The sequence below is a fragment of the Cololabis saira genome, chromosome 6, assembly GCF_033807715.1.
Source record: "Cololabis saira isolate AMF1-May2022 chromosome 6, fColSai1.1, whole genome shotgun sequence".
In the NCBI taxonomy this organism is placed as follows: domain Eukaryota; kingdom Metazoa; phylum Chordata; class Actinopteri; order Beloniformes; family Belonidae; genus Cololabis; species Cololabis saira.
The window spans coordinates 10,462,859-10,476,230 of NC_084592.1; the positions used below are offsets into that span (position 1 = coordinate 10,462,859).

A 13,372-nucleotide genomic window follows, 5' to 3' on the forward strand; every position below is an offset into this window, starting at 1 on the left:
CTGCCTTGCAGTGGCCTGTGTGAGGCTGGTGATGCCACCCAGTTCTTGTGGGTCCTGTCCATGTCCAGGATCTGTGCATTAGCAGTGAGCTGTTTGTTGCTGGTTCCTCGTGTTGGTTTGCTGCATCCAGTCCCATGCTGTGATTGGATGCTGCTGCATGTTGTGGCAGGAGCAGTTGGAGGTTTACTGGTGTTGTACAGGGGTCCAAGGAGAATAAGAAAAGGTAGCTGAGGAAGCAAAACAAGTAGTAAAGGAGCCTCCTGTGGAAGGCTGATGTGGGAGATATTAAAACTCACCCGATCTTCACAGTCCAAACAAAAGGCTTTGTAAATTAGTTAAGGAGGCGAGCACATTAACTTTGTCCATCAGAAGTTGGCATTTATAGAGCAACAGTATTGTGCTGAGTTGGATATTGGCTCTAGATGTTGCTCTCGTGTGCAGAGGGGTCTGTTGTTTTGATATTTGGTTGCAAACTGAGTAACTGAAGCTTCAGCTGCTGCCCTCAGCCGTCCACGTGATGTGTGCATGGTCCAGCGAGCACACCTCGCTTTTAATCCCCAGTTCTGAGGTCTCATATATCAGTACGTGCACACAGAGTCAGAATAATAATCGTTTCTGCAGGTATTCCAGTAATAACAACAGTAACAGCTTTACTTTTGGTGCTGGTTCATTTAGAAACCAGAAGATTCAAGTGAGGAGTTGATTTCACTTAAAACCTCAGAAACTGTCACATAGCTCACCAACTGGTTAGCGGCATATTGGTCAGTCTGCACCCATCATGTCATTATGTGTGAACAACTTAAAGATCCAGAGACGCTTGTGGAGATATTGCTGAAGCTCACCTAACAAGGTGGAGATGATTAACTTCACTGACACACGGTGCTTAACACCGCGCAAAGAGGCAGGCCGCTACTTTTTAATGAGGTTTTTTAACAACTTTCTGTGGCACTGGCAGCGCTCCATGTTTCCTTTCCCTTGTTCTTCCCCAACTTGTGTTGTTGAGAAACGGTTTTAATAACTATCCTCCCTGGTGTTGGAGTCGAGGAAGGACGGTTCTTTATGGACGGTTGCAGAGACCAACTCGCTTCTGCCGCAGGATAGAAACTCATCATCTAGCATCTCAAAGCCTTCACTTGTAGCAAATACAAGTTTATTGCATACACCAACAACTGAGGAGTTTACGGAGACGTATACTAGGCCCTTCCTCTTTCCAGACCCCCCAGTACCGAGGCGGTGGAGGCAGGGGGGGACGTGGAGTCTCCAGACGGCCACCTGGAGCCTCCAGACCCCGGGGAACACGGCGTCTACTGGGACTACGTGCACTTAGGCGCTCACCTCCAACACGCCAGCATACACTCGGAAGTCTTTTATAATATAAGTCATTTATAATTTACAAAATTACTCCACAAGCTTTGTGACAAATGTATATCAAATATTAATATCTACTTGATGCACTTGGCAGGTGCTCTACAAACACCTCCACGTTCACTAAAATAATCACACCACGCTGACACTTGTTGAGAACCATTGTTGTTTTTGCTGCAGCAGTTGGCTACTATTCCATAAATACCATATACGTATATTTATTTTCCTGCTGGTCCACCGATACCTCAACTGTTGCAGCTTTTTATCCCTCGGCCCCCACAGGGCTGTGATCACAACAGAATAATGGCCGCAACCACAGCAGGACATTTGCAGGGAGTTTATCTCCTTTGGTGGTTTCTCTTTCTCACGTTGGCTTTCAAGCTGTGCAAGCAACAGAAATGAAAAGCAAAGATGCATCAACTGTTCGGCAGCTGACAGGCATCGAGCCGCTCTTCACGTAAATGGTTCTGATTGGCAGGCACTGGGGAAAATGAATAAATAAATACACCACCCCCCCCCTTAAAGTCAGTAACTTGTGCAAAAACATCATGCACAAGCATGTCTTTTAGAGAGAAAGCACTCTATCTGCACCATATTGTCCGGAATTCCTAAAGCAATTTGGAAAACCTTTTAAGGTGAAAAACAAACCCCCGGAGGATCAATAAAACAAATGTTTGAGACAACTCAGTCGATCCAGCCCAATCCTGGCGGCTTTCACCGGTATCAGCAATAATCTAAGTAAAGCCATTTTACAAGGAAAATGGTGGAATTCCTGGTCCTGCAAAAACAACTGAGACTTTCTGTATTTGAAGAAAGATGTTTCAGCGGTTTGAAACCTGAGACACAAATCCCGTCCTCGTGCAAGAATCACTCTCACAACGACATTTTGGACGTCTGATGTCGGCGACATGTCCATGCAACTGCCCAGTTTTAATACCCAGTTCACCTGTTTTTGTTCAAAAACCACAAATATACCACTTAATTGTAATGTCAAGGTTTGTGAGTAACATGTTTTTACTGTTCTGATGCTCCTTTGTTTCTGGGAAGAGTGAAAAGATGAAGACCATGTAATGAGGATGCGCTGTAATTCCTATTCTCCTTGATTTTGAGCAAATACTGCTGCCGAGGAACTTGAAGCACAACAGATGGAAAAAGAAGAGATAAGCTGTTTTAGTTTTGAAGAAACTTTAAAAGTTGTTGGTCTTTTTTTATTGTTGAGAATTCAGTTGAAACTAACAAAAAAAGTGGTTTGCAGTTCAATTTAGTTCTCAGAAATCTGGAATCTGCCTTCATGAAAATCGGTGGAGTTTTATTAAAGAAGAGAAAAACTAGTCAGCACTTCTCAGCACAAGGGAACCTCTTCAGATCTTAGTGGAGGTGTGTGTTTTCAGGTGTGCGAGTTTCCTTTACAGCCCCGTTAAAGAGTTGCCTTACTTTGGCCTGTTGCTCAGTCTCTTTAATTTTCTCCTCGGTAATGACTTTCCTGAGTCTTATTGGCCGCGGTGTCCGCTATAGCTAGCTTCATTGTTATTGATTTGTGACATGGGGCCAGAAAACGCTGCACAGCTGTCCCTCCGGAACGGGACGGGAGTCCAAAGTTACTTCGTCTGGCGGGACGGAAGACCGATAGCTACTGAATTTGAAATAGATATTTTAACATGAACAAAAGTCCTTTTGTGCTGTTTTAAAATGCCTCAGGCTTTGCAGAGACTCCTGTCACACAGTGCAGAGTTAGTGGACCCACAACAGCAGAAACAGGAGGAGCCCACACATCAGGTTGTTCCTCAAAGCTGTGAGCCCACCCTCATGCAGAAGCGAAACCTTACAGCGGTGAGATGAGTTTGCAGAGTTGTTCAAAGCATCAACGCGGGCCGTGCTTGTTGACATTTAGCTTCAGACAAATGATTACAGTAACAGTAACGCACCGCATTATCAGAGAGGCACAAGGAACGCTTCGCTGACCACAATCCATCAGGGTGCAAACAGCCGAGCAGCGTCTGCAGTTAAAGTTCATCACAGTTTACTGTACATCAGAGCCAACAAGTGGGTGCAGGTTCCTGAACCAGGCGCAATGCAGCACACAGACGAGAATCAAGTAGAGTACAGAGTTAGAAAAAAGAACAAAGTTAGAAAAGAGGAGCTACAACAGCTTTCAGTTTTTTTGCATCGTTTGTACAGATTTACTAATTTTTCAAGATTCAAGATTCTTTATTTGTCATCGTTTATATTTCATAACAATGAAATTACATGTGCTTCATCGCAGGTTCTCTTAATATAAGTGCAAGATAAGTAAAATAAATATAAAGTGCAAGATAAGTTTAAAAAGTCTCAAAATGTCTCATTTTGCTGAAGTTGTTTAGTTTTTTTGTTGTAGGGATAATAAGTAGGGGGGCTCCAGGGTAAAAGATTGGATAACATGAATCACGAAACATTTCCATGTGTGGCGTCCACATCTACGGTGGACACGTTTGCTTCCCTCTGCTCCTCCGACCTCGGATTGAAACTTCCTGTCAGTGACCAAAACGTAGTCTGAAATCTTGACGGTTCCTGCTTGCAACTTAAAAGCCTGAGAGCGTGAGTGCGGAAGGTCCCGTCCAGCAGGAAGTACATCACCGGGTCGGTTGAGCTTCTCAGAGTGGCGAGGAGAAGCAAGCAGTTCTTTATCTAGAAAGAGAGGAGAGAGAGAGAGTCGTCACGCAGTCGGCCACCACCTCGGAGGGTCGGCCTGTCGGGGCGCGGGGGTCACCTCGATTAAAGCGGAGAGGGGATGACAAGTGCAGAAGTCCGGGGCGGCGCTGTGCGGCAGCCCAGCTTCATCATGAGCCAGAGTGATGAAGATGGGTTTGAAGATGTGATACGGGAGCAGACACACCGAGATCACAACCTGCGTAGAGACGGTTAAAAATGAGCAACAGTCCACTGGAAAACTGTGTTTTTGACCTGAGAGTTATGGCGCTTTTCCACTAGTACGTACTCAGTCCGGCTCGGCTCGCCTCCACTCGCTTTGCTGCTTTCCCACTAGGGGTCTACCCTTGCCGAGTAGATACTTTTTCTGTAACTACGAAGTTCTAAGCGGCTGTATCTGACATCATCACACTACAGGCCACCGATTGGTCGAGGGGTTGGAGTCAGACGTCTGAGTCAGGAGGCGGAAATCAGCCAAAGAGCGACTCTGACAGCGGCTTCTTGTTCATTTTATTCGACCAGCAATGACAGCGTTTGGTGATCCAACTCTGAGGTGCAGATAATAAACCTGGTGGCTGAGGAGAGAATTAAAAAGGGATCTAGACGGGAGATAAGGAACGACCAGATCTACCAAGAGCTCTGTCTCTTCATAGCTGCTCGCGGCTCCAACTGACTTTTCAGCAGTGCCGAGACAAACTAAAAAAAAATTAAAAAGCGTCGCCGCTTGAAGCTTCTCTCACTCTCATTTTTTAACTTTTAACTGTGTGATATCGAACACAAGTCACAGACCCAGCAGCACATACAGGACTGTCTCAGAAAATTAGAATATTGTAATTAAGTCCTTTATTTTCTGTAATGCAAAAATGTCATACATTCTGGATTCATTACAAATCAACTGAAATATTGCAAGCCTTTTATTATTTTAATATTGCTGATCATGGCTTACAGCTTAAGAAAACTCAAATATCCTATCTAAAAAAATTTGAATATTCTGAGAATCTTAAACTGTAAACCATAATCAGCAATATTAAAATAATAAAAGGCTTCCAATATTTCAGTTGATTTGTAATGAATCCAGAATGTATGACATTTTTGTTTTTTTTAATTACAGAAAATAAAGAACTTTATCACAATATTATAATTTTCTGTATGTCCTGTATATCATCTCCATGTTCTACATTTTTAGTGTTTTCTTCATTTAGATCACGCAATCAAATACGTCGGAGCAGCTTCGCTCCAACCCGCCCACTTCTGCTACAGGTACTGAATTGTTATGGAAAAGAAACCAGGCGGAGTCGAACTGAGTTGAGTAGAGCTGAGTATAGTACTAGTGGAAAAGTGCCGTTAGTCACACAATCACCAGGATGACCACGATGTTCCTGAAGACCTTGGTCAGGAGGCTCTGCGAGGTGGAGACGGTGGTGTTGCGACGGGAGCGGCGGAGATGCCGCAGCACCGTCACGTAGGACAGCAGCACCAGCAGGTAGAAGAGGAAGAAGAGCGTTATGACGGGCACCGCCACGGTGGCCGTCTGCCGGCCCCCCAGCTCGACGGCGGGGCTGGAGCACACCTCCACACAGCCCCCCGCGGGCCCGGCCCCAGCGGCCTCCATCACCGAGTAGTAAACCGTGGCCGGAACCACTCCCCCGACCGACACTAGCCACATGCTGGCGCACACGGTGTTGGCGAAGGAGGCGCGCGTGAGGCGCGTGAAGAAGCCGCGAGGCAGCAGGGTGGCGCAGGCGCTGGGCCGGGGGGCGTGGGTGTTCCGGATCAGCGCAGCGAAGCGGCTGAGCGCCACCCACGTGAGGATCAGCATGCTGATGTAGAGGTTGATGTGAAGGACGGGGGTGACGCCGTGCAGCACCGTCTGGCACAGGGCGTCGCCCGGAGCCCAGACGGAGCCCCGGGCGTAGTAGCCCGCCAGGAAGGGCGCGGTGAGGGACAGCAGCAGGTTGGAGGCGCTCAGGTGGGACAGGTAGATGTGGATGGGGGAGATGGTGGGGATGCGGCGCAGGAACACCCACAGAGACAGCGCGTTCCCCGGGAGAGCGGTGAGGAAGAGGAAGGTGTAGACCGACGGGAGGAGGTAGAGGGTGGCAGCGCTGGGGCAGAGGGAGTAGGAGGTGGTAGCAGGTGGAGTAGAGGTCAGAGGTCCTTCCATTTGACCTGGAGGAACACAAACGTTAGTTCAGCTTTCTTCTTTTTTAGAAAATGTTTGATAAAAGCAAGTTAAAGGGGACCTATTATGAAAAACATGTTTTCTCTGTCTTTAACATATATAACGTGGTCTCCCCTCAGCCTGCCAACTCAGAGAAGGAGGAAAGCAACCAAATTCTGCAGTGTCTGTACAGCCGCCCGGATGATCCATTAGTGTGATGTGGATCTACGAGCCGTTCAGAATCTGCGCATTTTCGTTACGTAACCAAAATGCAAACCACGCCCACAACAACCACCGTGTCCTAACTGAATGCGAGCGTCCGACTATCACGTAGCACTGCGTGACATCGGACGCTCTCTTTCCATCTCCCTCCAGCAGCTGCCACTTTATTGAGGTTTTTGTAGTGAAATGAGGAGGTATCATAAAGATAACTTCTCATTTCAACTAACTGGATCAGCCGTTCCTCATCTGTGACCATTTCCTACAGCGCTTTCAACCGGCTTTCAACGCGAGCAGCAGGAAGAAAATAGAAGCGCATCCGACAAATGTTCAGGTCAAAACGGCGCGCTGCGGCCAGTTAGGACAGTCCAATAGAAAATAAAGCAATGGAATTGATTTTGACGCTCGCTCGCATCGCATGCAGTGATGACACGGTGTAACTCCACCGGCCGGAGCTTCTTTAGCTGCTTTAGTAGCGATGTATCGCGTCATTCAGGCAGCCAATCAGCACGGAGCCTCATTATCATAGCCCCGCCCACTCAGAATCCCACATAGATAAGGAGGTTAGAGAATGGGAAGATAAAGACATGGCTCAAAGACTGAATTTCTAATTTATTTAGCAAAAACAACCAAAACTGGTTTTTAAAACATTCAAGGCCTGTTTAAAATAGGTATTAGATGCCATAATAGGTCCCCTTTAAGTCTATGTTGATGTGCAGCATGGCTGCAGCAGAAAAACGGGAAGTAACCATCTGGAAACCTTTTTTGGGCGTAGAGAAGTTAAAAGTTGATTTGGGTCTTCTTTAATCCGCTTACAGATGTTTCAGATCACAATTTAGGCATTTGAGGAATTTGCATTAATATTGACTAATTTGAATTTGAATGAATTTGAATTAATGACCAGATGTGGTGATCTACAGGGGCGTCAATTCAGTCAAAGCTAAGGTATGGCAAGGTTACGAGTCACAGAACTTAACTAGAGTATCAATCAACACGCCCAGCAAATACTCATCACAGAAGTTTGCTATGTAGCTTATCTGTGTGGTCAAGAAAATTTGAACTCTTTCAAATGCAGTCTCACTCACATCCTGCTAACGTAACTATGAACACTACACTTTAACAACGTCTTGATCAATTCAGTCAATGCGCCTTTACGCAAACACATCCGTTTTGGGCACCATGGACAGCCAGCGTCAGAGTTAGAGAGCAGAAATAGCTTATCTGACAAACGCAATTTAACTCATTCTGTTCACATCATCACTATGTCAGTGCAACAATATCACGTGGACATGATCTATTAGTAATGTATGAAGACTGAGGGAGTTAAACTTAATGTTCCTGCATGTAAGCTTCTAATGAGTTTATTTCTTTTAAATATCTCACAAATTTGCCTTTTAGCACACCCAACAGTTAAACTGCGGGTTTGTTTGATCAACACATTATTCCTCACTGCCGTCACCGTTCATCTGTCTGTCTGGTTGCATCTTGGGGTCCACTGCTGTAACGAGCAGAAATCACAGGCTCCTGCTGTCAGTGTTAGGTAACTGGAGGTTTTAAACCGACGATGTCTTCGTTGCAAATGAAATCAGAAAATGTACATAAGTATTTTTTTCCCCACTTTTTAATGAACAGCACAATTTGTGTGAATGAAACACAAGCAAGCTGTTACAATTGATAATAAAGTTGCTGGCTGTTGTTCTGACTGTTTCAAAGTTATGGGTCAATGACAGTTAAAAGCTTTATGGTCAATATTTTGTAAAATATACATCTTTTATATTCCAAGAAGTTAATCATTCTGACATCAGAAATTTTAACTTATGACTCATGACTCTTCTGAGAGTTGATTAGTCATCGACTATTTTTCAATTTTCAATTTTCAATTTTATTTATATAGCGTCTAATACAACAGAGTTGTCTCTAGACGCTTTACAGAGACCCATACCCAGAACATGACCCCCGAGCAGTTATTACATAAACAATGGCAGGTAAAAACTCCCCTAGTGGGAGAAAAACCTTAAGCCAAACAGTGGCAAGGAAAAACTCCCCTTTAGGAGGGAAGAAACCTTGAGCAGGACCAGGCTCATCAGGGGGGACCCTCCTGCCGAGGGCCAGACTGGTGGGTCAGGGACGGCAACAGCACAGTAGGCAGGTGGAAGCAGCAACGGGATGACCGGGGGTGGGGACCGCAGGCCAGCACGCAGCTCCCGAAGCTCCGGCCCAATCAGCAAGTCCCAGGTTTGGGTGCAGGGTCAGGAAAAGACTTGTGCTCCGTAATGCAAGCTACAAGCCACCCACGACCACCTGCAGGACAAAAGAGAGAAAAGGGAGGAGAAGGGGGGGCCAGCAACGGGATGACCAGGGGTGGGGACCGCAGGCCAGCACGCAGCTCCCGAAGCTCCGGCCCAATCAGCAAGTCCCAGGTTGGGGTGCAGGGTCGGGGAAAGACTTGTGCTCCGTAATGCAAGCTACAAGCCACCCACGACCACCTGCAGGTTCCGGTGTCCGGCAAAGGATGCTGCAACATGGACAAAAGAGAGAAAAGGGAGGAGAAGGGGGGGCCAGCACAAGAAACCACAGGAGCGACTCTGACACACTAAAGTTTACACTACCTAGAGATTTACCAACACCAGCTAGAGGTTTACTAAACACTAACTATAGGCTTTACTAAACAGAAATGTTTTAAGTTTAGTTTTAAAGGTGGAGGTGGTGTCAGCCTCCTTAACCCAGATTGGAAGTTGGTTCCATAGTAGTGGTGCCTGATAGCAGAACGCCCGCCCTCCAAATCTACATTTAGATACTCTAGGAACTACGAGTAAACCTGCACTCTGAGAACGGAGAGCTCTGACAGGAACATAAGGCACTATCAGGTCTTGCAAATAATGCGGAGCTAAGCCGTTTTGGGCTTTATACGCAAGTAATAATATTTTAAATTGGATTCTGAATTTTACAGGTAGCCAATGGAGCGACGCTAACACTGGAGAGACGTGGTCTCTCCTGCTAATTCCTGTCAGTACTCGTGCTGCTGCATTTTGGATCAGCTGGAGCCTATTCAGCAAATTACTTGGACATCCTGCTAACAACACATTACAGTAATCTAATCTAGAAGATACAAACGCATGAACTAGTTTTTCTGCATCACTCTGTGAGAGGATTTTCCTAATCTTTGCAATATTACGGAGATGGAAAAAGGCTATTTTACAAACCTGATTGACATATGGTTTAAACGACAAATCCTGATCGAAAATAACACCAAGATTTCTCACAGTTGCACTGGAAGCCATCGCAACACCATCTAATCCCTTCCTAAGATGCTCTGGACCAAGAATGATAACCTCTGTTTTATCTGAATTTAGAAGCAGGAAATTTCTGGACATCCAGTCCTTGATGTCCCTAAGACATGCCTGAAGTTTAACTAACGGTTCTGTTTCATCCGGCTTCATAGACAAGTAGAGCTGCGTATCATCAGCATAACAATGAAAGTGTATGCCGTGATTCTGGATTATACTTCCCAACGGCTGCATGTATAAACTGAACAAGATTGGCCCTAGCACTGAACCCTGCGGAACACCATAACAGACCCTTGACTGTTCTGAAGAAACCTCATGTACATGAACAAACTGGAACCTGTCAGATTCAATCCTGTATTCAAAGTCGACTAATCGGATTATGAGTCTCATATTTATGAAATGGCTCTTATTTAGCCCTCAGCTTTTAAATTTAGCATGAAGTTGTTTCAATTATGCTAATTGTAAATTAAAGACAGCGACACTTCAAAACACCTGGCGCTATACTCTGTTGCTCATATGCAACTCAGCAGAGAGAGAAAGTAAGGCGATGTCTCTCTGTACATTTTTTTATGGCTACAATAGTCGACAATTAAATTTGTTGGCAACAATTTTTATAATTTTTGTCGATTTTTGCAAATCAGTTTGGACCCAGAAGGTTGATTAATTATTGTAATTTAATAATATAATAAAGTATTTGAGCATTTGTAAAAGTGATGTATTGTAAATACAACCACAACATTTAATACTTTGATGAAAACCCTGTGAAGTCCGTTAGCCCCTAAAGCCCATGGACATCACAGATTGAGAGTCTCCTCCATGGACAGACGGATGAAGATGTGACTGAAGGTCTGAAAACCCTGATCTGGTGGGTTGAGACCCCCCCCCCACACACTGAAGATTATTCCACTTTTCAACCAGTCTTGAGTTGCCTTTGCAGCATGTTTAGAGGCATTATCCATCTGCACCGTGAAGTGCTCCTCTAATAGCATTTGGCTGAGTATGAGCAGAGTAGACGCCCACACAACCCAGATTCCCCCTCACTGCCTCCGTCAGCCATCTCATCAATAAACACCGGTGAACCTGTCCCACCCCGGCCACATACACCCAGACCGTAACACTGCCTTGCGTCTGATACGTGACGGGGTCGGCTTTGCTTCACAAGCTGTTGCTTTACATTTCTGCACTACACTATTCCCATCACTCTGAAATAGAGCTGGGCGATATGGACCAAAAGTCATATCTGGATATTTTCTAGCTGAATCGCGATACTCGATATATATCGATATTTTTTCTGTGCCATAATTGGGGTTTCCCCCAAAGCATTATAGCATAGCATCTCTGTTAGCTTCATTTTTTCTGAGGCAAACCCTTAAAAAAACAGTCAGTTTTAATACAAAGCCTCGGGCCAAATGTCACACAGGTACCTTTATTAACAGAGGTCTGCACAATATCAAAATGTATAAAACAAATGAAATAAAAATAAACTGCCTGCATATAGAGAATAAAAATGCTTCTTGAATAAAATAAAACAAATATCCCTTTCCTGCATCCGGCTCGAAGGAGATTGTTTTACCTTTAATACCATAGAGAGCGAATCTACCGGAGTCAAATTCCTTGTTGGACAATGTTCGAACCTGGCCAATAAAGCTGATTCTGATTCTGATAACAATTAAATTAAAATACACTGTGCAATTAATACAATGTAGACAGTAACAGGCAGACTTTTCCACTGAGGTTGACAGTTGTGCAAATAACAAAACATTTGTGCAAATCTCAAATAAAACATTCAAGTTAATTTGTCACAAAATAAGCTATATCAAAATCATAAACATTTTTTTTTTTCTCGATATAAACGTTATTGTCTCGTAACATATCGCGTTTGAAAATATATCGATATATATTAAAATCTCGATATATCGCCCAGCCCTACTCTGAAACAACTTTATCTTGGTTTCATCTGTCCAAAATATCAGATTCAAGACGCTTTTATAGATGTTTTCTGCCAAAGTCTGATCTGTTTATTCCCTGTTCTTGAAGGCTGTAAGTGGTTTGCACCTTATTTTAAGTATCTCTTAATTGTAGTTGGTGAAGATGATACGCTGACCTTTTCCAGAGTATTCCTTGACCTTTTATCTGCTTAATTTATCTTGAAGTAAACAGGAAATTGACTAAAAATGACCATTTGACTTGTACTTCTAAATGACCCCCTATTAATCAGATCTTGGTGGGCAGTGTGAAAAGAACCAATCATAACTACGCTTGTAAGATACCCACATGTTATCTTTGTAGAGCTAAAAATGACAGTACAAACATTGTTTCCCTCCTTGACTAGAATCTTCAGCGAGCGTTTAACACTGAAGGTGTGATGGTATCGCTGTGTGAATGTGTAACCTGTTGTTTTGTTGCTCGGTGCCTGCGTTGCCACTTCTCCTTTAACTTATTCCGTTCGTCATCCTGGTTTATGTTGCAATGTCAACTTTGCTGCCTCTCATTTTCTCAGTACTCAGTACTCATTTTAAAAAGCCGTCTTGACACATGAACTCGGAGGAGAATGTGTGGCTATTTGTTTTATTTTATCGTGTACTTTGAAGCAGGATTATTTGAAGAAGATTCTCTCTCTGCAACCACAAGGTTGGATCCATTCAAAGTCCAGCAGAGCCAGTAAACTGCAAAACTTATACCCTGAAAAAAGGACTTTTTTTTAATATATAAAACTTTAATCACGCTGTTCTATTGATATCAATACTCAAACATATCCAACGCGCACATACACACTTTTATTAAATGCTCCAGAAAATCACCTTTCATCTGTTCTCATTCACTGATCCTCAAGAGATTTTTGCGAGAAAATAACTGGAAAATTTGGGAATTACAACCTCAGATGCACAGCAACATATTACATATTACTGTGTGTCACTATTGATTTAAGAAAGACTAAACCAAAGTGCAGAAGCAGTGTATACAAACCTAAGCACGCCTTTACATCTTCCTTAGTGGATTAGAGACAACATAACAGCTGCTAATTAAACACACTTGATTAGCTGAGCATCGTCGAGCGCCTGCACCTTTAATAACGTCTGTTTTGTCAGTTTGCTGGTCTGGAACGTTTCAGGTGTATTTTAACACAATGCTAAAGAGGAAAGACATCAGCGTTGATCTTAGATAAGGACTTATTTTAAATGTTCTGATGCACAAAACCTCAGAACTAAAAGAAGGCTTATTCAGTTTTTTGGACAAATAATGGAAACATTTTACAGTAGTCAACATGGGAAGTGGATCAAATGTCTCTTTGATGTCTTTTATGTTATGAGAGTATTTTTAACAATGTCCGTTGTAGTCTTAGGACAGATTTAATGAAATGTTTTGATCTACTTCAAACATTGACAACTGCATACCAGTCAGTTCCCTAGAAACATAATAGTTTTAGGACATTTTAAGTCAGAAGTGTTTGTATGTTGTACATACCACTGGCGGCAGCTCCGATGAGGTCCTTCTGTCCAAATAAAAATGAGCAGATGAATCGTCAAAGCCCTCCCTTTAACAGAGCTCTGCAGCTTCCTCCTTCCCGTCATCAGACCAAGCTCTTATGGTAAAAGAGATGTGACTGGGGTTATCTTTAGTTTAAACATCGCTCTCGCTTATTTTGAGACGGTTT

At 43.8% G+C, this 13,372-nt stretch overlaps 2 protein-coding genes across 13 annotated transcripts in view; one reads left to right on the forward strand and one right to left on the reverse strand.

Annotated features, from left to right (window-relative positions):
* The window catches only part of caska (calcium/calmodulin-dependent serine protein kinase a), a 146,713-nt gene that overhangs the window by 76,369 nt on the left and 56,972 nt on the right, over nucleotides 1–13,372 (forward strand). The window lies entirely within an intron of this gene.
* LOC133446354 (probable G-protein coupled receptor 82) lies at nucleotides 3,641–6,214 on the reverse strand. The gene is made up of 3 exons (XM_061724369.1): nucleotides 5,411–6,214; nucleotides 4,112–4,249; nucleotides 3,641–4,029 (listed from the first exon to the last, which is right to left on the reverse strand). Exons 1-3 carry the CDS (start codon nucleotides 6,212–6,214, stop codon nucleotides 3,787–3,789), a joined length of 1,185 nt encoding a protein of 394 aa, XP_061580353.1. The 3' UTR covers nucleotides 3,641–3,786.